Genomic DNA, 24372 nt, shown 5'->3' with positions numbered 1-24372 from the left:
AGTCCCGGGCCTAACACATAGATGGCCCAAGTTTTATTGCATTCCCCTCTTTTTCAGTTAAAAAGTTCAGTTCAGTTAAAAAGACAACTCTTAAACTTTCTTGATATTCTATTCATTAGTTCGTGCAATATTGTGCCAAGAGTGACACTACTTTTGTTACTTTCAAAGCAGCAAATCAAAAAGAATCACGTGTTTTATTTACATAACTTCTTGATGAGAAAAACATCGTTCAAACGAAGCAATGGCTTGAAAAGTATGACGGGGACTCCTTTTCATCAGAAACAACAATAAAATAATGGGTTGCTCACTTCAAAAGTGGTCTTAGAGACACCGATGATGCACAGCGCAGTGGATGTCCAAATGAGGTGGTAAAACCAGAAAACATCAAAAAAGTCCACAAAATCGTTTTGAATGATCGAAAAATGAAATTGCGTGAGTTAGCTGACATCATAGAGATATCAGAAGAGTGTGCTGTCTTCATATTGCATGGGCATTTGACTATGAGAAACCTCTGTTCAAAATGGGTGTCATGTTTGCTCACTGTTGACCAAAAACGAGAACGTGTTGATGATTCCAAACAATGGCAAAAGTACATGAATTGAACTTCGAATTGCTCCCACATCCACCGTATTTGCCAGATTTGGCTCTTAGAGGCTACTGGCTGGTAAGAAATATCGCTCAAATGAAAAGGTTATCGCTGAAACTGAGGCCCGTTTTGAAGCAAAAAAAAAAATTATTCAACAAAAGTGGTATTGAAATGTTAGAGCGGCGCTTGAATGATTACGTGTTTCCTTTGTTAGGTCCGGGACTTTTCAGCCCAGGTGTTATATGTACTATATGTACCCAATTTTAGGTAAGCAAGCGAAAAGGATTTCGCACAGACATTCGATTCAGCGTACCAAGTAGGCAACATTGCCTTTTAAGTTGTTTGACGCAACTTTAATTTTTTATTTGTTGTGCCCGCAAATATTTGGTTTCTTCCTAAATAATTAAAATATTTCTAAAAGGAATTATTTACTACGACTTGAATTCTCAAAAGCCTTAAAGTTACTTTAAAGGTTGTTTTAATTTACTAAAGCAAGAATTGTCATGCAATTTTAATATGGGGCAAATACACTGAAATTATCTGCCAATTGCGATGTTAATTCTTAATGTGCAACAACAAAGGCACAGTCCAATGTGTTTTTGTAAGAAACTGCATACCAATTACACATACATAGATATGCATACATACATACGTATTTATCCATTGAAAGGACGTAAGTGGCTGTCTATTGGCAACAGAGCTAAAATTACACTCAAACACTTTTTTATTTATTTCAAAGTCAAGTAATGCTTAATGCACAACATTCGAAAATGTTTATATGTAAGTAATTGAAAACAGAAGTGCATGAGAGCATATTTAGCGGCCTATGCATACGAACACTTCTGCGAGTATTTACATTAGAACAAAAGCATTTGTGTTATTAAAACTAGCGCAACGACAACGACAGAGGAGACCGTTCCACACATATACATACAGGCAGCTACGGGTGCAATAACTACAAAAACAAACAAAAATATTTTTGGATTAGTGTTTTGACTGAACGAGTATAAGCAAACGATATCGCACACTTATTGTGCCTAATCACCCCTCGAGATCGAAACTACGTAACTGCCTCTGTCACTACAGCCACAACTACCTTGCCTTTGGTTTTAGTGCTGCGTTGAACGCCACCCTCAACGTCGCTCTTTCTCACAATAGCCTATCGCCCTAAATGCCTGCGGGAGGCGCTCGTCGCCAGATCATCAAATCAAGTTAGTAGTAGTAGCGTCAAATTTCGCACATATGCGCTAGATAAATATCACGAAACCAAATTTTTCAAATATTCCCCAGCAGTTGGGCGAAGCGGACGTACCAGGCAGCAACTATAAGCGCATAACACTATAGAATATTCGCAAAAGTTGCAAAGAGGAAGTGATATTTTTGAAACGTGTAGTAAAAATCTCAAATACGACTCAGTGAGAATTTGTAACGTTAGCGTGAAAGTGTACAGCATCGAAGCTCGCGTAAGAAGTGCGAAAGTGTTTTATAAATTTTGAATCAATGCGGTTTATGTGATTTGCTTATAAAACAGGCGAATAACTTTGAACTTTAACTGAATTCAAATGCATTGAACTGGTAAAACGTATTTCAGCATTTTGGCTGAGCGCACATATACATACATACATTTGTACACGTGTGTGGGCGTGAAGCTCAGGCACTGAGCCACTAATGCAGCCACTTAGCACAACCATCTCATATTGAGCCTGACAATTTCGTGGCAAAGCTATACGTAAATAACTACGTTCACGTACATTGATTTCTTCTCAATCCATCTACGAATTTCAGTACCTTGACTACGGTGCTGGCGGCTGCCCGTGCACTTGTTTGCATTGAAATTCTTTCTTTCTTCTACTACTTTTGGCGTATATCCGCTGTGACAAGATGCATTCGCCTGTCACTAAAGTGACAGGATTCGTGGCCCTGATGATTGTGCAAATAATTTTACTTGCACTCTTTTGGCTGTTCGTGCGCTACGGCAATGAAGCATTACCAAGTGATGAAGGCAAAGAATTACGTGAACAACACGTTTCCATATATCCACGTAAGTATCCGGGCAAAGTTTATTTCTCAACGTCTTTTATCCTAGTTCTAAGTGAATAAAGAAATCGAATAACTTGGCTAGTGTGAGAATAGTTGAGCGCATTAATACAAGCACACGATTTACGATTTGGACGAGTGTTAACAGAGAAAGTAGAAAATTCATAAAAACTCAGAAAACAAAACAAAAAAAAACAATTAAATTTCTAAAAAAGAAAATGTCGGAAATATGGGAGGAGGGGTGTATGTTAAATAACGAGGCTGATGATAGGATAGAAGCTCGCAAGCACCAAAGCTTCTCGAAAGAATAAAGAAAAATCAACGTGAATTGTGGTGGGTCAAGTCATGAAAGGTCAAGTCTATCAAGCAGTTTCTACCCAAAGGTTGAGGTATGCCAATGATAGGTTTATTCTCTGGATATTGCGCCATGTGTCTCCTATACGTTTCCTAAGGTGAAATCTGCATCAAACAGGAATAATATTTTAGTACATTGAAGCTGTAAGAGAGAAAGCTTCAGAAGTTCCTAAGGAGTGGACAGATTACACCGGCACACAAAAAAAAAAGTGGGGAGTACTTTTGACTAGACCCATATATCCCTATGTATTTTGACGCGCTGAATCCGAATTCGGTGTCCGTTTTGCCCGTACACCCCCAAAATTTTAAGTAAATAGCGAAAACCCGTGAAACCCCATGAAAAATCGCTGAAAATCGCATTTATAGACGTTTGTCAATTTTAAAAACTTTTCTTATGAGTGTATTATACCTGATTTCAGTGTGTTTTGATGGTCCACAAATTCGCCGACTTTTTGAAGATGCCAATTTTATTACAAGCATGGACAACACTGAAGAAGCAGCTTGGCGAAGTTTGAAAAATGTTTCTCAAAACTTTTTAGGAAATTCGAAAAGTAAGGATTACGAGAATATAGTTGACGGGTTACTAGAAAATTACAAAAACTTGGGTTGTTTAATGAACTTAAAATTGCACTTCTTACACTCTCACCTCGACTACTTTCCTGAAAATCTAGGAGATTACAGTGAAGAACAAGGTGAACGATTCCATCAAGACATAAGTGAAATGGAGAATCGGTATCAGGGAAGATGGGATGTCAACATGATGGCGGATTTTTGCTGGATGTTACAGAGAGACGAAAAAAAGAAGAACAAGAAGAGAAATAGAAATCCATTACATAGATCGTTTGAAGAAAAAAGAGTACGTTACAAAAGAAGAAGAACAGTGTAAGAGCAGCATTTCTCACATGTTTTTCCATCTCTATCATAAGCACTCAATGAAAAATAAATGAAAAAAATTTATCATTTTCTTTATGCAATCACAGTCGCATATGTACAGTTTATGCAAAATCTGTAGTTAAAAGCAAAACGAACACCTAACTCGTATTAGGCACATTAAAATGAACTAAAATCATGTATAATACACTCACAAGAAAACTTTCGAACATTTACCAATGTCTACAAATGCGATTTTCAGCGATTTTTCACGGGTTTTCGCGGTTTTTTCGCTATTTAATCAAAATTTTGGGGGTGTACGGGCAAAACAAACACCGGATTCGGATTCAGTGCGTCAAAACACACTGAAATCAGGTATAATACACTCGTAAGAAAACTTTTTAACATTTACCAACGTATAAAAAGGCGATTTTCAGCGATTTCTCACGGTTTTTCACGGTTTTAGCCTATTCAATCAAAATTTTGGGGGTGTACGGGCAAAACAAACCCCGGATTCGGATTCAGTGCGTCAAAATACACTGAAATCAGGTATAATACACTCATAAGAAAAGTTTTTAAAATTGACAAACGTCTATAAATGCGATTTTCAGCGATTTTTCATGGGGTTTCACGGTTTTTCGCTATTTACTTAAAATTTTGGGGGTGTACGGGCAAAACGGACACCGAATTCGGATTCAGCGCTGTCAACATTCAATGCTGTCCCGCCAAAATTTACGAAAGTTTTATTGTACGCGAGGAGTTAAAAAAGTTCACTGAATGTGAAGCAAAGGATGTGAAATTGCTTATGAAATACGTTTTTTACGATATATTCTCCTGAAATATTTAGTACTTATTTCAGGTTTTACACCTCAAACAATTTTGTGTCGAGTCCTCCAAAATCGGTAGAAATAGCCGACGCACTTAATAGTCATCAGTGGAATATTTTTCCCTAAGCTTCTTTCGAGTTTTCGTAATAAATAATAATTTATATTTGAATTTTTTAAAGGTGGTTAAAACTGCCGCTTTTTCAAATTTTTATTGTAAATCGACAGCGAATTCTAGTAGATGAGAACAAAAAAATGTATACCTGTATCGATGATTTCAAAATTTACGTTTTAATTTTATTTTAGAGTAGGTAGCCGGGTTTAAATGTTCCCTTTTTTTATATTCTTACTCCCATTAGGCACTGGAGCTTATGTGATTCTCACATTTTTGTTTTAAGTGAATTACAAAAGTCACGCCGCCCAGATGTCAGCCGTATCAGCCTAGACGGTCTTTGACATTCGTCAAGTATACAACACAATTTTATTCAATAGAACAACGCGTTAAAATGATTGAAACTTATTATAAAAGTAGTTTATCTTTGAGAACAACATTTCGCAAAATTCGTTATTTTTTGTAGAAAATGGCTATCCGAATGAGTAGACAATTCAAAGGTTGGTGAAAAAATTTCACGAAACTGATCCTGTCGAGTATAGAAAGAGGACTGGGAGACCAAAAACTTGGCGTTCTATTGTGAATATTGACCCTGTAGCGTAAAGTGTTGCTGAACAATCTTCAACATCCATATCTCAACGTTCTCAACAATTAGCCATTCATGAAACGACTGGTTGATGGATTTTACGTGTGGGGGACATTTAAATAATGTCATATTTCACATATGTTAACACACATTTTTCTATTGTTAAGAGCCGTATTTTGAATTAAAAACAGTGAAATAATCTACATCTAGAAAAAACAAATGACTCTTTACAATATTTTCAAATTTTTTGTAAGAAACAACGGATAACATTTCAACCTCTAACTCCTCAGTAGATGGACCCTTTTTTTCTCTTTTGTGCGAAAGGGTAAAAACTGCGGATTAGAATACATCCTATAACGGTATAAAATGCATCATGAAAGTATTTGTCATAAATTCTATTATATGTAAGTCTTCTAAAGTTCACAATTCAGCTTAAACGACTTTGACTTAAGTCAGAACCGTACATTTTTCAAGGGGCAATTCCATAGGTGTTAAGAACTTTCTTGGTGCAAAAATACTCTTCCCATAGAAATAGGAAGAGCGTGAGTTGAGAGTATATTTTGGCACGAGTTTCCTCTCGGGTTTGGTGGCCTATGGATGTTTTCTGTATCAATTTGATAGCAGATGCAAGGGCAACCAAAGTTCCAAAAAAAAAAATAAGGAGTGAGTAGATTCGTGGTACTTTTTAAAATAGGGTTTTTTTTGGCAGATCACGCGTGACTACTGTCAAACTAAATACATAATTTTTTCGAGTTCATTAACATTTCATCATGGAAAAACTTACGCCTCAACAATGTTTACAAATCGTACAGCTGTAGTACGAAAATCGACGCTCTGTGAAAAGTGTTCATCGCGTGCTTAGTCCAACTTATGGTGTACATAACCATCCTATTTTGGCTTAATAGCTAGGCTGAAGAGCAACCCGAAGTCATTCAAGAACAGCCATTACATCTGTTGAAAATAATCGTTTGGCCTATGGGCTTCAAAGACGAGGCTGGCGCCAATGTAACATTGAATGGTGAACGCTATCGCGCCATGATAAATAATTTTTTTATACTGGAAATTGAACGCCGTAATCTCCACAACATTTGGTTCCAACAAGGCGGTATTACTTGCCATACAGCCCTTGAAACAACCGTCGTTTCGGTGAGGGATCTATTCCTCATCTCCGACCAGTGGATTTGCCACCAAGATCGTGTGATATCACAGCTTCGGTTTTTTATTTTTGGGGGTATGTAAATTCTAAATGCAGTCTCGATTGAGGGATTGCAAGAGAACATTACTAAAGCTATTCATGAGATACCGACCGAAGCCCTCCAGCGAGTCACTGGCAGTTGAGGCCAACATTTGAAAGGGATTATCTTTAAGAAATACACGTTATGAATGGTTCTACACAAAAATAATAAGTATTGCCCAATTAGTTTCAATTTTCGTTGTTTTATTTCAATTTAAAAGCCGATACCTCTAAATTGATCACCCTTTACATCCTGTATAATAGAATATATAAGTGCATATTATATAATATATTATACATACATATGTATATAGGTACGTAACGTAATCAAACATAACAATCATAAATCCCAGCGAGTCAAAAACATACCTCAAAATATTATCACAAAAGAAAAACAGAGCGCAATAAATTAGTATTTAATCATCAACGTCACAATGGAATTGCAGGTAATAAATGCACGCAAACGTAAAATTAACATTTGTAATTATAGTTTATAAAAATAACTTATCATTAATAATATCAGTCAACAAGTTGAAAAATTTGGTATTTTTGTAGATATACGAGGTGTGTTCAAAAAATAAAGTGAATTTTCAAATTTCGCAGGCTACGTGCATTCGACTTTCGATTATTATTTTATTTTTATCTTGGTCGCTTGTTTTTGAGAGGCATAAATATGGTAAGTGTTTTGCGTCTTGGGCGATTTTCTGTTATCGAAAAAAATAGATCAAAGTTGCATCAAAATGGAGTTAAGTGCTCAAAAACACTTGAAATGTTGACAGTGGCTTACGGTGAGAGTACTCTGAGTCCAAGAAATGTTTACAAATAGTACAAGATCACAGAAGGTCAAGAAGATGTGATTGATGACGCTCGCTCTGGACGTCCCAGCACATCATCAACCGACGAAAATTTGAGAAAGTGAATAAAATTGTTATGGAGAATTATCGAATCGCATATCGGTTGGATCATGCCATGCAATCTTTTCGGAAATTTTGGGCATGAAGCGAGTGGCAGCGAAGATCGTTCCAAAATTCCTGAATTTTGACAAAAAACTACGTCAAATGAGCATCGTCAGAAATTGTTGAATGACGTCAACGATGACCTAAATTTGCTGAAAAGGGTCATAACTGACGAATCATGGGTATATGATTATGACATCGAAACCAAAACGGAATTGTCCCAATGGAAGAGTCCGGAAGAGCCAAGAGTAGATAGCAGAAAATCGCCGAACACGCAGAACACTTGTCTTATTTATGCCTCTCACAAACAAACTAAAAATGTTATATTACTATAAACGTGAATATATCTTCCAGACGAGTGTACCAACATAAAAAAATTATAATCGAAAGTCGAATGTACGTAGTCCGCGAAATTTGAAAATTCGACTTATTTTTTTAATACACCTCGTATCTGCGGTTCGCAGGTTACATCAATTAGTACAGCTTTCCGTTTCAAGGCACACATCATAAATTAGAGGAGTTGGATGCAATATTATATTTTTCCATTTCTATTAAATCCAATTTTTAAAATTTGTACCAACGCTCAGCCTACGGTCAAACGAGCCTTCCCTAGCGAGCTGTGTCAGGAGATATCATTTACAAAAATTTGCATATGTATCGCTTAACAACATTTACGCCATTAGTCATGCGAAAATCTATTAATTAACTTGCTTTCCGTCATATAAAACTTTTCACTACAACTTACAACCGAAAGCGCTGTTGTATGATATGGGTATAGATATGTACACTGAAGAGCAAAACTGTAACAAAATGTAATACTTTCTATTTCAACACATTTTTTTTTAGACATGTTTTAACAAATCAAATATTTTTTTTGCATAACTTTATTGGCATGTATGTACTCTCTCTCTCAAACCGGTTTGGTGTCAATGCAACAACAACAACACTAGTAGCAAGCAATAATGCAAATAAAGACAAATGTTACAGTTTTGCACTCAACCCATTTTTTATTTTTTACAATAAATAAAATAAATATTAATAAGATGTCCAATATCCTTTGGATTTTTTCAGCTCGTGGATACGATTGGGCATACTTCGTGTATACCTCAAGACAAAGTCAGTCGGAATAGCATCCCATACATCGCGTGTTCGCTCCCACAGCTCATTAACTCCACTGGGCGGACTTGAATATTCGGCAAGCTCGATTTTACATGACTCCATAAATTTTCGATTGGGTTCATGTCCGGTGATTGTGGAGGCCACTTCAAGTTACGAAATTTTTGGCGTTGCATCCAATTTCGTACAACATGTGCGGTGTGCTTAGGGTCATTGTCTTGCTGAAAAATTACTTTTTCAGCAGCAAGACCCATACTTTCCACTACACCCGGCAGATTTTGTTGCAATATGGCCAGGTATTCCTCTTTCCACATTATACCGTCTATTCGTACTAAAGGACTCACACCATTTTTGGAAATGCAGCCCCACACCATAATGGAGCCACCACCATGTTTTACTGTCTGCTTGATGTGATGTGGCTGGACTGCATTTGGGTCTTTAACCCAATACCAGGCCCGACCATCTGACTGAAATCGATTGATTTTGGTTTCATCAGACCAAATAACCTGCAATCGTTTTGAAATTGTATGAAAAAAGGTCTTTTATAATCCATTTATAAAGACGTACCTGATCCCAATCTTCAACTGTCCAGCTTTGGTGAGCCGCAACAAAATCCCGCCTCAACCGCACATGTCTTTTTGTCAGCATTGGCTTGGTTTTCTTCTCCGTGGCTTTAGCCCCAGTTTTGACAGGCTGCGCCTGGCTGTCCACTGACTGGCATCAATATCCAGCATCTTTAGTGCTTCTTTGGGAGTGACCGCCTTGCTGCTTGTTACCAAATTTGCCAGATGGCGGGCATCGCGGTCGCTTCTCTTCCTTGGCCGGCATCCTTTGTTACTGGGAACAGCGTCTGGTACATTTTTCCGCAGCCTTTGCACAGCCATGTGGCTCACTTCGAATTTTTTAGCTATTTTTCTTATAGACTCGCCCTTCTTCAGCAAATCAATTATTTGGCGTTGTACTTCCCGATTTAACATTTTGTCTTATTCACGGTCACGTTTATAATAATTAAAAATCCACCAAATATATAATTACGAGAAAAATAACGGAAAATTTGAAAATTAAGAGTGAGTGCAAAACTGTAACATTTGTCTTTATTTGTATTATTGCTTGCTACTAGTGTTGTTGTTGTTGCATTGACACCAAACCGGTTTGAGAGAGAGAGTACATACATGCCAATAAAGTTATGCAAAAAAAAATATTTGATTTGTTAAAACATGTCTAAAAAAAAATGTGTTGAAATAGAAAGTATTACATTTTGTTACAGTTTTGCTCTTCAGTGTATGTACTAAGGATGCCAATCCCGAAAAGTTTGAAATATCGAATTGAAAGAAGTATATAAAAACTGGTTTAATACAAAATTTCATCATCATCATCGTTGCCTGATCCTTGTTGCAGAACATAGGTCCAAAGTATTAAAAACTTTGCCTACAATAAACGATTTTCAATTTTCAAGCAACTTGGTTTAAATTACTAATTGAAGCTTTACGCTTCAGAGAGATCAGCTGGTTCTATATTTCGATTCGATTTGAAAAGCAAAACCATACACATTCCGATTGGTACTGTTCTCAATTCTGAGTGATATTGAAAACTTCGAGATAATATTTGAATCGTTTTCATTTGGATTCGATAATATATTTAATTCAGTATTGCTTCAGTAAGGGTAGCCATTAGTCCGGAATTATACAAATTCGAGAAATTTAAAAATATACAACTACAACATATTTTCATAAATAAAAATTTTTGTTGGCTGAGATTCCAAACTGCTCACCTAAGTATGAGTATATTCGAATAATATTCGTGATGCATATTAAAATGAAACCTTTTGGTGAGTATTTAGCAGCAAAATCTAAAATATGTCGTTTTATTTCCGATCATTTATGCTTTGATTAACTGAATTTTTTTGAATATACTTTTTAAAGAAAGATTTATGAAACAAAAGACTAGAGCTATACTGTATGAGAATGAAAAACGTGCGTGAGCAGCATGCATTTTTTTAGGTCAGGAAGCAGATGAAAGACGCTTCGGGCCAAATCTAGAGCATACGGTGGATGATCCAACGATTCAAACTTTAATTCATTGATTTTAGCCATTGTCAAAATGCTCTTATGACAAGTTGCATTGTCGTGATGAACCTTTTTTTTCTTTTTCAAACTGTGTATTTTTTCAAATATATTTTCCTTCAGTTGGTCTAAGAGGTTACAATAACATTCAAAATTTATTGTTTTAGTAGTTTGCAAGTAATTCTCAGACAAAATTCCTTTCTCATCCCAAAAAACTGATGCTAACACTTTTTTGGCCGATTTTTGGACACGAACTCGTTTCGTACCCGAAGAATCAGGTTTACACTACTCCCTAGTCTCTTGTTTTGATTTAAGATCATTGAGATAGGCCCAGGTCTTATCCATAGTGATACATCGACGCATAAAATCCACTTTATCATTTCGAAAATGCTCATAAATTTAAAATGGTTTTATTTCATTCTCTCAGTTGTTGAATTTTTACTATTATAATATATAAAAAAGTGGTGTCCCAAGTTGAGTCCCGCGACGAATTCCAATATCCCGGGATTGCTTTGGCAATATCCTGAAATAACGTGGTAGAAATTTGCTGCAAATATTAGCCTGCTTTGTATGCACCCATAATATCGAATGCCATTAGCTATAATCAACAGAGTGCTTATCATGGGTGAGAACATTTTTACAGCCGACTTTGTAACAATGCTTATACATACGCACATATATTTTCCCATAAATAAAAAAATACATTGTCATTAAAAAAATATTTAATACACACACACACATTGTTGCGAACCTTTGATGCCTGAGGCTCAAAATTTTGACGTCTCGCATATGTTCGGATACACGTTGTCAATCAAATTATTCGCATGAAAAAATACTGCAAACACAGCAACGTTGCAAACAAATGGTACATACCTACATGCGCATGTGAAAATCAAAAATATTCACAATTTTCGAGTGGATAAGCACAGGCGCATAAAAAACTCCACCATTTCTGGATGGCGTATGTAAGCAACTCATGATGTAAGGTATGAATGAAAAATAGTTTCGCCATGATTTGATGTAAAACGGAAAAATTGGGTAAATTGTTAATAGCTGTATGTTTAACGGACTGTCTGTATAATATTGATAAAAATATTGTTGTAAATAATTTTATAATAACATAAATACGCACAGCAGTTAATATATAGCACTAGACATATCTGCGTTTCCGTCTGCAGCTGTTCGCCCCCTACCCTAAACTTTGTTTTATGGTTTCTTTTATGCGGTATACCCAAATGGATATGCGTAGCTTTCATTCGGTAGGGCCCGAGTTCGACACATCAAAATCAAAGATACGGCATTTTCTAATAACGGTAGACAATGGCAAACCTTTGAGAGTTTTCTATCTGAAAAAGCTCCTCATAAAAAACCATTTCAAACAACATCAACAAGCATCCAATTAAATTGCATTAATTTTATAATGATCAGGTAAAGAAGAGTCATATTTTTCAACTACTGCACTTGAAGTAACCATTGAAAGAGCACCATTAATAGAACGAATATGTGTGTTTACCAGTAAAAAATAGCAGTTTTAAAAAATTAGCTCTTTGGTATTGCAATTAAATTTCAAAATAAACAACTTTAAGATAGGCACACCTCTTTCTAAGGTATCCAAAGTTATTGAACTCTGGCCGAATATCGCTAAGAGTTAATTTATACGTAGTTACCTTGGATCCTCTGGAAACTCGAAAATTCCTAATTTGTCTGTGGTTCATACTATTACTACTACTAGATCTTCCCCTTAAAACCTTTTTGTACATCTATAGGCCAATCCCAATTTTAAAGATCAGACAAACGGTGCAGGTATGATGATCGCCATAAAAAATACCTTCGCTTTTATTACATATTCATATAGAAGATGTATAGATAGATAATATTGAGAATATTTTTTTCACCACACAGATTGCCGTCGCAGCAATTGTATGTTCAGCTTACGTGGACTCAAGACCCCCTGTCTGAAATTCTCACCATCCTACAATATTTAATTTTTTTACTGCAATTTTGTCACCTTTTACTTACTACTAAGACATATAGCAACGTTGCTCAACACCAGCAGCGCCGTCAGAATTGGGCAGGACCTTCCCGAGCCGTTTGATACTAAACGAGGTTTCAGACAGGGTGACTCGCTGTCGTGTGACTTCTTTAACCTGATGTTGGAGAGGATCGTACGAGCCGCAGAACTTAGTCGCTCAGGCACAATATTTTAAAAAAGTGTACAATTGTTGGCGTATCCGGATGATATCGACATCATCGGCCTTAACAACCGCGCTGTTAGTTCTGCCTTCTCCAAACTGGATAAGAGGCAAAGCGAATAGTTCTGGTGGTGAATGAGGACAAAGCGAAGTACCTCCTGTCATCAAACAGTCGGCATACTTACGTATCGGCACCCACGTCACTGTTGACAGTTATGATTTCGAGGTTGTAAAGGACTTCGTATACTTAGGAACCAGCATTAACACCGATAACAATGTCAACCTTGAAATCCAACGTATAATCTCTCTTGCCAACAAGTGTTACTTTGGACTAGGTAGGTACTTGAGTAGTAAAGTCCTCTCTCGACGAACAAAACTAACACTCTACAAGACTCTCATCATGCCCGTCCTAACGTATGGCGCAGAAGCGTGGACGATGACAACATCCGATGAAGCGACGTTTGGAGTGTTCGAGAGAAAGATTATGCGTAAGATTTTTGGATCTTTGCACGTTAGCAACGGCGAATATCGTAGGCGATGGAACGATGAGCTGTATGAGCTTTACGACGACATAGACATAGCGCAGCGAATAAAGATCCAGCGGCTATGTTGGCTGGGTCATGTCGTCCAAATTTTCGATGACGCTGAGGCATAATTGAGGTTCTATACCGTTAATGTGCCGAATTATCTCATCCCTTAGCTCTTGAATTGTTGCTGGTTTATCGACGTACACCTTTTCTTTCAAATAACCCCAAAGAAAGAAGTCCAACGGTGTCAAATCACATGATCTTGGCGGCCAATTGACATCGCCGCAACGTGAGATTATTCGGCCATCAAATTTTTCGCGCAAAAGAGCCATTGTTTCGGTAGCTGTGTGACAAGTGGCACCGTCCTGTTGAAACTACATATCGTCCACACCCATATCTTCCAATTCGGGCCATAAAAAGTTCGTTATCATCTCACGATAGCGAACACTATTCAGTGTAACTGCCTGACCCTCCTTATTTTGGACAAAATACGGCCCAATGATGCCGCCGGCCCATAAACCGCACCAAACAGTCACTCTTTGTGGGTGCATTGGTTTTTCAATTGCAGCGTGTAAATGGAAATCTTAATGTTCATCAACGACGAGGGTGAGAGGTGCAATTGTTAGGCACGACGACGAGTTGAGGTGGACGGCTCTTGAGCCACACTATCGCGAACAGAAGCAATATTTTCTGCAGTACGAGCTGTACGGGCATGCACTGCTGTTTTCACATCTCCTACAGACCCGGTTTGCTCAAACTTTTGCACAATTTTTCCGATTGTACGCACATTTGAACGATTAAATTGACCGAAAAAATCACGAGGTGAGCGATATGCATTTGAATTTGAACGACCGTTTTCATAATAAGCCTGAATAACTTTAACGCGTTACTCGATTGTTTTTATCCATGGTTCAACTAATTAGCTCAAATGAATTAGTCTCAAATTGAAAAATGTCAAATGAAATGCAGAAAAAGACTTGACGTTTAGGTGTGGTTCACATTCAACATCGGCCCTTAAAATTTAACCACCCTTTACAAAGCTTCTATCAGAACTACGATAATAGTGAATGGATCTAGTCATCATGTAATTCCCCTTATCAATACAGATTGAAAGCAACGCATTGCACGTAAATTCCTATCAATAAATCCGACTCATAGTCGGATACGTTTTTGAGCTTAGTTAGCTTCAAAGGGAAAGTGGAAAACGTAATAAATTTGCATTTTGGTATTTGTGAAAACTACAATGAACCACTTTGGATATTTTTCTTCTAGTCGTTGGCTTATATCTGCCGATATTTTGACACAACTACATTCGTGTACCCAATAGATCATTTCAACTTCTAGTGGCTCAAAAGAAAACAAGACGGGTAATTCAACATTACCGAATAGCTCGTCAAAAAGAACCTCAGAAACTCCACAGGCATCAACGAGCCAGGCAGTTATTTCACCTTTGTGGATCTTGCCAAAACCTCAAAAGCCTATTTCCAACCGCAAAAAAAAGAAGTCAAAAGCAACTGTGTGAAATACAATACCTTACCTCTGAAAGCCAGTTAACCGTCAGTTGTTGGTTATACCTCTTAATATATTTTCACCGTGGGCTCAGGCACTCTCACAATGAGCTTTGCTTGTAGAGGTAAAGCGAGCTGGAATGCGTTGGCGCTGTATGGCACTAAGTGTATGCTTGAAATTTATTATTTAATAAGCTCTCTGAGATGTGTAGTTGGCAATCTTATGATAAATTAAGGCGCAACTTGCAGTATATTTCCAGGCGGGAATGAATTTGATCCGAAGTGGCTTAAGCAAACGGAAATGAAATGTTTTGCTCTATTTAAAATAAAAATAGTTTCACTCACCCGTTTCAAGACGCATGCAAGCATACTTACATTAGTGGAAGTATGTACGAATGTCAGAAGCTATCTCCCATGTAACTTTCAAACTTCGGTTGTTAATTCTATAAAGTCGCAGTTTCAATATCGAATGCCCTAATTCTGGAGTCAAGTTGATGGTTTTTGGTTTTTTTTTATTTTGAACGAAGGTGCCCTTTAACTTCAGCGCAAAGAGGAAAGCGAGTTGACTTTGAAATTCGGGGTACGCCGATAAGAACTCGGGATGAATAGAATAAGCTCGAGTGTCAATCGTTCGTGGCTGGCCAACATTCTAAATTAGAAACAAAAGTAAATTCACGCGAAATTCAAATAAATTCCTATCCTGCCTGCAATAAAATTACGAACTGATAAGAAAGAATCCAGAAATAAGCAAAGGAGTGATATGAACTGCATAGTAGACCGGAGTGAAAAACGTAAATATTTTCAAATCATATCGTAATAGCAGGGAAAAGTTGCTACATACCAATACAAATTCAGGAAAGAAAAGAAATTTCAAATCGGTTAATATCTTCCGTTCGCGCATTGCATTTAAAATTTACAAATTTTATCCCAAATCTTGCAGATTTACGAAAACTTGTAGAAGTTGTAAATGATTAAAGATCGAGCTCACTTTTTATGCATAGCACTTTCAGCATTGAGTAGTAGATTTTTAATTTTCTAATCTATCCATTTCTAAGGTTCTGAGCGATCAACTTTCACCAATTTTACACCAAATCTACTAAGGAAGCCTATGCCACATGAGGCTTGCGCGAGAGCGGCTTATGGCTACTATAACACGTCTGTGCTTTAGATCGTCTTCCACTTGGTTACTTGTATTCCATCGTCTTTCTTTTCATTTTGCTTCAGCATACCGATAAACGAAGTGCACAGAAGAGCCTGTACTCTCTGGTCATTACCAGTTCTGCTTTCACTCTTGTCGAAGAGTGCTGTTTGGTCAAAAAAAAATTCTATTCGATATTCTTTTGAATTACATAGTTTACACAATTACTTAACATTAAATCGCTTCAAACATTTTAATCATGTCTCTTACTCGTAAGGACATACACTGCCCATTTTTTGGTGCACCTAAACCACTGCTGTCAACGGTCCTTCCCACTAATACCGATATTATACAATGTTGGCAAGAAGTGAGGTACAAAATGGCAGTAGAATCTTCTGCTGCCAGTTCTGGTCAGAAGTTAAGCTTCACAGTTGTAGCAGATACTGTAGCTCATCAGACTAAGTCCCTTTATTCTATGGCTTTGATTCCAAAGTTTCCCACACAAGAGTAGTACAAAAGATCAAACATCTACATGATCGATACTACACTCTTCGTAAATCTTATTCAAGAGACAAAGACACACCTGAGAAACAAAAGAAGTACAATGATTTTATTGAACAATCTTCAAGTACATTATTTGACATATCGTCCTGCAAGTGCGAGATGACACTCAATTGCTTTTGTCAAAGAAGCTGGTTTTTGCTCCCCAGATCTAGCAAATCGAGATCCGGGACCAATATCACACTCTCGTTGGTTGACGATTGCAAACAGGTTCGTAGGATTATACATTTCTTTGCAAGAGCCATCTTAAAATCTCATTCAAATTGTAAAATACATTTTGACTGTATATGTACCTCTATGGTTCGAAATCCAAACAAATTCTTCAATAGTTGACGCACCTAAACATATTTTAGAAAGTATTAAAAAATGTAGAATCTTATCTTCAGAAGTCCAGGCAGTAGTTCATAAGGTCGTTCAAACAAATTCCTTTTTTGCCCATCCAGAAAACATTATTCTCTCGATGGTGGTAGATGACAGAGAGCATGTCCGCGATCTTGGATTGAGGCGAGTTCTGAAAATAAAAGACATCCCTTCAAAAGACAAAAATTTTAGAAACTTTTTGGTTCCTAAACTAAACTTTGAAGCAAATGAATATTTTGAATTAATTAATTGGTCTGAAATGAAACTTACCTGCCCCCCAGTTTTAGACAGCCTTTCTTCTGAAGATATCTTGCAATTAATTTCTGATAAAGAAAAACCAAAATTAACGATAGATTTAACAAATATTCCATGTCATACGCAAGCTGTGGAGCGTTGCGTAAAACTAGTAACTTAAGCGTCCTCAAAAGTGTATGGGAACGAGAGATGTGAGGGGTTTATAAGAGCAACACTCACTTCTCGTACAGTTATGCCTCAATTGGACACTAAAGCAGACTTTGCCACTCTCGAATAAATAATTTTTCATCTTTGGTTGGTTGGTTGGAAAGGAAGTGGGTGGAACTCGTAGTACAGTCACCTTCACGCGATGAGTTCTGAGTTGTCCAAAAAGGGCGGGCCAAGAGCTGTACAAAACTTCTTTAAGACAGTGTGGTTAGTGGGCGCGGTAAGAGGGGAATAAATTATTCTACTTATATACTCAAGAAGACTTATACAAAAATTAAAATAGAGAAACTAACCACCCGCAATTACGTAAATTTATACAAAAAATGACATTTCCCACTACTTTTCAGGGGCTGTAGGGGCTTTGATAGAGCGGTAGACGTTTCTCTTTTCAAACTGTACCTGATGTTGTAATAGTCTACAAAAAATGAACTTTATCTAACATCATTTCCACCTCTTACAATTTTTCGAATATTTGTTCAATTTATTATAAAATTCGTAAATTTTAAATGCAATGCGCGAACGGAAGATATTAACCGATTTGAAATTTCTTTTCTTTCCTGAATTTGTATTGATATGTAGCAACTTTTCCCTGCTATTACGATATGATTTGAAAAAATTTACGTATTTCACTCCGGTCTACTGCATAGTGGTGTACAACTACACTATACGGTTAGTTAACTTTGCTAAGGGGCCGTAACAAAAATATTTGTCGACCCTGTGCCTATGAAGCTTAGTTTATATACAGAATTTATAGAAATCTTCATGCGCTATAGTACTATATATTTAAACCCACCTAGGCAAGGACGTTGGATTTCCTAACCGCTAAACTGATAGCCGAGATAAAACTCGGTCATTAATCTTAATACAATTGGCCTTTGACAATGCAATTGCAACAGCTTAATTGAAGCAATTAGACCAAATTAATATGCATGGCCAATGGAGTATAGCTTTCTATATCACTACGCATGCAAACACACAATTTTACTCGTATATATGTATGTAAATACGTAGCCTTTAGGAAATGCGAGCATTCCTCTATAAAAGAAATAATTCTCATTGTTGGACACATCATTTTCTTTTAACACACGATGCCATTCCCTCTCGCTGATTTCCGCAAATCTAGGGCGATATTCCACAAAGTTTCTCATAAAATGAATGCGAAATCCTTTTCCAAAACTTCTCTTGTAATGCAGGCAAAAACGTGTCAGCAAAATCTTAGACCCGATTTACACGAGGAGACATCTGGAAGGGAAACATTTTGTTCAAGGGCGAAGGACGGTCGGGGAAGAGAGAAGGGATTTTGTCTCCCGTACTTGGCGACACGCTTTGCTCTTCTTATTCGTATTTCTTATCTTAAAGCAATTTTTGACAGTTGCTTCATTCGTTTTCTTCTTTTGTGGAAGAAAGTTATGTGTTGGTTTTCAATCAAACGGAAGATAACAACGATGACAAACATCCGAACGCTGCTTGGGAAATGCACGATTTTTTTTGCTAGTAAAGTAGGTATAATTTAAAATAGTTATGGAACATGTTTATGTTGATTTCTAATTTTTCCCTGCATTTCTAGATACTCAAGTTAATTTTAAGTTAATTATTTACATATGAAGTATAATATTTTTAATTTAATTTTTTTATTCAATTATTCAATTTTATTATTTATAAATATATTTCAATAAAAAACAACAAATTATTTATTATTTAACCAGTTTGCATTTTTCATTTATATATTTAAGAAACTGTTGTCGAACGCTCTCTGCTTTACATGTAAGCGCGTGCTAGAATACATTCGAACCAGACGATGCTAAAGTATTAAATGTCAAAATATCGCGGAAACATTTTTGCCCCGTTTTTCCTTTCAACTCTGTGTGGTTTCAACAAGATGGGGCAACGTCTCACATAGCCCAGACTGTTATGACAGAGTTGCGACGAAAATTTCCCAATAAACTGATTTCAAGAAACTCCGAATTTCGTTGGCCCCCCAGGTCGCCTGACCTTACTGCACCTGACTTTTTCTTGTGGGGTTTATGTAAACAAGAAGTTTATAAAACAAAGCCAACAAATTTGGATGAACTAAAACAATCCATTCGGGCAACAATTGCGGTTTTCCTGTCGCAACTCTCAAAGCAGCAATGAACAACTTTTTACTAAGATGCCGCACTTGTGTCAACGAGCATGGGGGGCATTTAAATTCAATTATTTTTAAAACTAGTTAAGCTACATTTAATAAAATTTAATGACCTTCAACTTGAAAAAAAAATAAATGAATTCCATACACTAAAAAAAAGTTATTTGAGTTTCTTAATGTAGCAAAATTCATCAGCCACCCTGTAGTTGTTTTTCAGCTACAGAATGGTTGGAAGCAAAGTATTTAAGTAATTTGCGTATTAGTAATCTTTGTAGCCAAATTTCCCGTAACGCAAAACTTTTATTGTGGAAAAATATTAATAAACTTTTCACCTTTTAAGTAGCGCACAATGAATACAAAATGCACTTCATAGTGGCTGAAGGTTGCGGCGGCATTCGAGTATATTGGCGCGGCAACGTAAACGCAGGCCAGTGTCAGCTGTTACGATGAAACTAATGAGAGTCCCATTTAAATGAATTCTCATCACCCTTCCGTTCCGCAGTATCGTAGAATTTATCCTCGGATTTTGGACAAATTCCGTAGAATCGTGTCAGCTGATTGCTCCTTACTACAAAGTGTTGCCAAAAATTTCATTTACAAAACAAACTTAGAAAAATTTTAATTTTTATTAAAATAACTTAAGAACGATATTGAATATTGTTAATTATAGATAAATGAACTATTTGCATTTGTTGGTTTTTGGCTTTGGTTTATGAAACAATGAGAAATTGTAACTGATAACGCGGATGTGTGGAAAAGTGTGTAGGCAAAAATAACAATGTCAACATTGTGTTAATACAACCAAACACAAACTCACACAAACCGATGTATTGTGTAAATATGTAACTAAAAGAACGCTGTTGCTTTCTACGGGATGAATTTTGCTCAATTTTGTGCATCCTACGGACTGCGGTAAGGTACTACAATACGTTGGTGAGTGTGAGCACTATATAAATATCATACGTCAGAATGATACAGAGTCCGGCATTCAAAGTGTAACCAACTTCAGACCGCTCGCGCACCTGATGCACAGTAATGGATTTCAAGCGTAATACTGTGATTGCATTATATTTGGCTCAAAGTCAAGCCTTACAAAATCTAAACGGCGCATTATCTCACACCAAAGCAGCAACAAGTCAGACTTGAGAGAGCGAAGGAGTTGCTTCGCTTGGCCGAAAGCGGTCAATTTCCGAACATTGTGTTTTCTGACGAGAAAATTTTTCAAATTGAGCAATTCGTAAACTCCAAAAGTGATAGGGTTTATTTGACCGACCGTTCGTACGAGAATTTGAGTTATCTATTGGCCACAAGGAGGCAGCACCCGCCACAGGTAATGGTTTGGGCCGCTGTAACCGCAGATGGGCGCTCTCCAATCGTTTTCATTGTGCCTGACGTCAAGGTAAATGCGAAATATTTTCGGGAAAGTATTTTGTAGGTTGCTTTGAAATCGTGGACAGACAAACATTTCGGTGGCTGATCATGGACGTTTGAAAAGGATTCGGCACCGTCTCACAAAGCTCGAGTGAACCAAAAATGCCTAAAACGTTCAGAATTTCGTAACATCCCCCCAATGCCTCTCAAATTTACCAAACTCGAGTCCGATGGATTATTCTTTTTGAGCCATTTCGGAGAGCAAGGCTCGAACTAAAATATTCACCAGTCTCTGGGCGCAGCAAAAAGTAATTTGCGGCCAAAATACCTGCAGTCACATTCTGGCAGCTTGCGATCTGTGGCGAGAGGACACCACTGTTAAAAAAAAAACTTGTTCTATCATCTATCTATCGAATAGATTTCGAACCTGTGCACTTTTAAATGGTAGTTAATATCAGGTAATTTCAGCATATTTCAATTAAACCTTGACAATATATTACTCTTTGTCCTTGGTAGTTTGATTTTAGAAATGAGCTAAATTGGTAATTAGCCACGCTTATTTCCCATATTACATTAACTTTCAGAAAAGAAAAGCAAAATTGGTGCATTGTTGTAAACAAAGCAAAATTACTCAAATTTGGTACAAATGATGAACCCAAAAAAAGATGAAGATGAGCGGCACCACCAAGCTCCCAATTTTTAACACTCGACAAAACTCGAGTCCTTCTATGAAACTTTCAGGGACCATTTCTCAGCTATTAATGCAAAAAATATCTGGAGGGTGTTTTTTAAATGCCCAAAAAAAATGTTTCCCAATAATTTTCAACTTAAAAAATAATTTTTTAGTAAATACGTTATGTTTATATATTTCCAAAAATCAAAACCAAATTTTTTTTTAAATGCTTAAAAGAATCGAAATATTCTTCAGTTTACTTTTTATTATACTCAAGCCCACAAATAAACCAATTTTCAGAAAAATTTGAGACAATGTCCATAACTTGGATCAGTTGACATGGAGGATGACATTTGAGGATTTTGAGATTTGTTTATAAAAAATTTATATACTCGAAAATTAAAATTGCGCAAAAAATATTGAAATAGAACCTTCTAAAAAATGTATAGAGAAACTGTTGGCTACGCAAGTATTAAAGGCGGACGGCTTGGAGGTTCCGCTCTCCGCAGCATCATGCTCCTGATATTACTGCCGCATAGGAATTGAAACTCAGCTACGAAAAACTGGAGAAATTTAAAAAAACTATGACGAAATTGAACTGGATATAAACCTTGACGAAATTACATTATTAAAAAGCTTGCGAAATCAGTTGAAACCAATTTTTTTGAAGTTAGTTAATTTAAAAGAGAAAGTGAGGCCTTTCCTTGTAGGAAATTTTGAAAGAGTTTTTTGCGGAAGTGCTTTCGTTAAAATATGGGCTTATTCTAAATGATAAGGAAATGAGTATTGTGTTCCGCTGTTTATCATTCGACACGTTGGTTAAATATTTCATTAGTTATGTTGCAGGTTGCATTTACTGGTCTAATTTTAACAAAATAAAGGTCCCTTTATGTTTTTATCTGATCACAGTCTAATAAAAAACTTCACAAGTGTTGACTATAATTATTAAAATTTAGTGGCGAATCACTGGTTCCAATGGCTCCAACTGATCCCATTAAAACCACCTAATCAATAATTCTAAATGCCCTATTGGTTTCTCAATGACGAGAAAATGTTAAATGTTTACAGCAGAACTCATTGGCTGTGGTATCAGTAGTATTGGCAATAAAGTCATCAGAGAACCAGTTCAGGTTTACTATCAACATTGCCTGCAGGGAGCATGCAGTATCATGGGGAAAATGTTAATTATGTACAAATATGTGCATTTGTATGTTTAAGTGCGCATCTTTAACTTTAATTATTAAACGATAAATTCGCTTAATAAACTGATGACAGAATGACAATGAGTGGCTCAGGAGTGTATACTTACATATACTTAAATATTTTTAACTACGCTGAAGTGTTTAATTGGATTATGTTTTATCATGCTGGGTGATGAATCAAAATTGATGTTTGAAAGTGAGTGGCTTAATAATGACATATGCACTAGAGTCTCAGTACTACTTTTACAAGGGAGAGAGGGTCAAATTAACTCTATGGGATTTTTGCCACCTCTGGCATTACACTTCTTAAGGCTTTTATCGGCTTCTTCGCAGATAACTAAAAACCAGTAGCAGGGCAGTAATTATTAACAATTAGGAATGTTACATGACGTGCATTTTATTTATTTCTCTTCCTTATATTTTTTTAATTTTTTAATAAAACAAAAATTATTTGCACATAAGCCTGGTGGTAAAGCTGATGATACTATATACCTCGTAAAATATAATACTCTCCTTTCACTGCTTCTTGACATTGTGTATGAAACACATGCAGAGTAAATATTTTTTTGATTCTCGTTGTCCACAACATTATAATGTTACTGCTTCACTGATTACGAAAGTTTTAGCTAAAAACATCGCGCTATAATAAAAACAAAGATATTTTTTTAATTCTTCCTAGCCTGCAATTTCACGCTCTGTAAATAAATAATAAATAATTAAATAATTGGCGCATATACTTCTGTGAGGTTCTTGGCCGAGCTCCTCCTCCTATTTGTGGCGTGCGTTTCGATGTTGTTCAAAATGGTTTTTTTATTAAGAGCCTTTTCATGGCAGAAATACACTCGGAGGATTTCCATATCCAGCCGAGGGGCGACCGCTATTAAAAACAACTTGTTCTATCATTTTGCTGTTTCATGCACGGAGATTCGAGCCTTCGCACTCCCCGAATGGTAGCTACGAACCAACCCATTCGCCTGCGGCGACCGCACTTTCACAAACCTCTAGCTCTTATTTGGCTAACAAAATGTGATATTGCGATGTTGAATAACCTCAAGACAAGCTAAATTATATTTACGATAAGATAGTCGCTACTGTGCGCACTAGAGGGTAGAATTACCGAATCTACTTAACACATGGGCTGAAATGCCCCTTAAAATTAGCTTTATTTTCCTCGAAAATAGTCCTTTATACCATTTTTTTTAGGTCTGTGAACAGCCAATGGTCGCTGGGAGCCATTGTTTTGATTGACTTGTGACACGGTGCGTTGTCTGCGATCATGATTCAATTATTAAAGGTTTGCTCACTAGTGACATTCGGTTTTTGACACTCCGTTACAAAAGATTGTACTCGTATTTAAAAAGGTGAATAAAGTGGAACAAATTAAATCCTTTTTGGTAAAAATGGTAGCAAAAAAGTATTTTCTTACTTAAATGGAAACAAACTGTGAACGGTTTAAAAATTAATTTTAATATATTTGAATGTAAATAATGATACAAATAGAAGTTATTAGCAGAA

General features: G+C 36.5%; 1 protein-coding gene across 1 annotated transcript in view; it reads left to right on the top strand.

The window, feature by feature from the left end:
* Positions 1 to 1857: 1857 nt before the first annotated feature.
* LOC128862220 (ammonium transporter Rh type B-B) overlaps positions 1858 to 24372 on the top strand; it is an 83090-nt gene continuing 60575 nt past the window's right edge. The window contains exon 1 of the mRNA XM_054100725.1: positions 1858 to 2627. Within this exon, the coding sequence (XP_053956700.1) occupies positions 2468 to 2627 (160 nt within the window). The 5' untranslated portion in view covers positions 1858 to 2467. The remainder of the gene's footprint in view (positions 2628 to 24372) is intronic.

Source organism: Anastrepha ludens, chromosome 4 (genome assembly GCF_028408465.1).
Source record: "Anastrepha ludens isolate Willacy chromosome 4, idAnaLude1.1, whole genome shotgun sequence".
Lineage (NCBI taxonomy): Eukaryota > Metazoa > Arthropoda > Insecta > Diptera > Tephritidae > Anastrepha > Anastrepha ludens.
The sequence above is the reverse complement of the archived record's forward strand: the minus strand, read 5'-3'. Positions and strand labels throughout refer to the sequence as shown.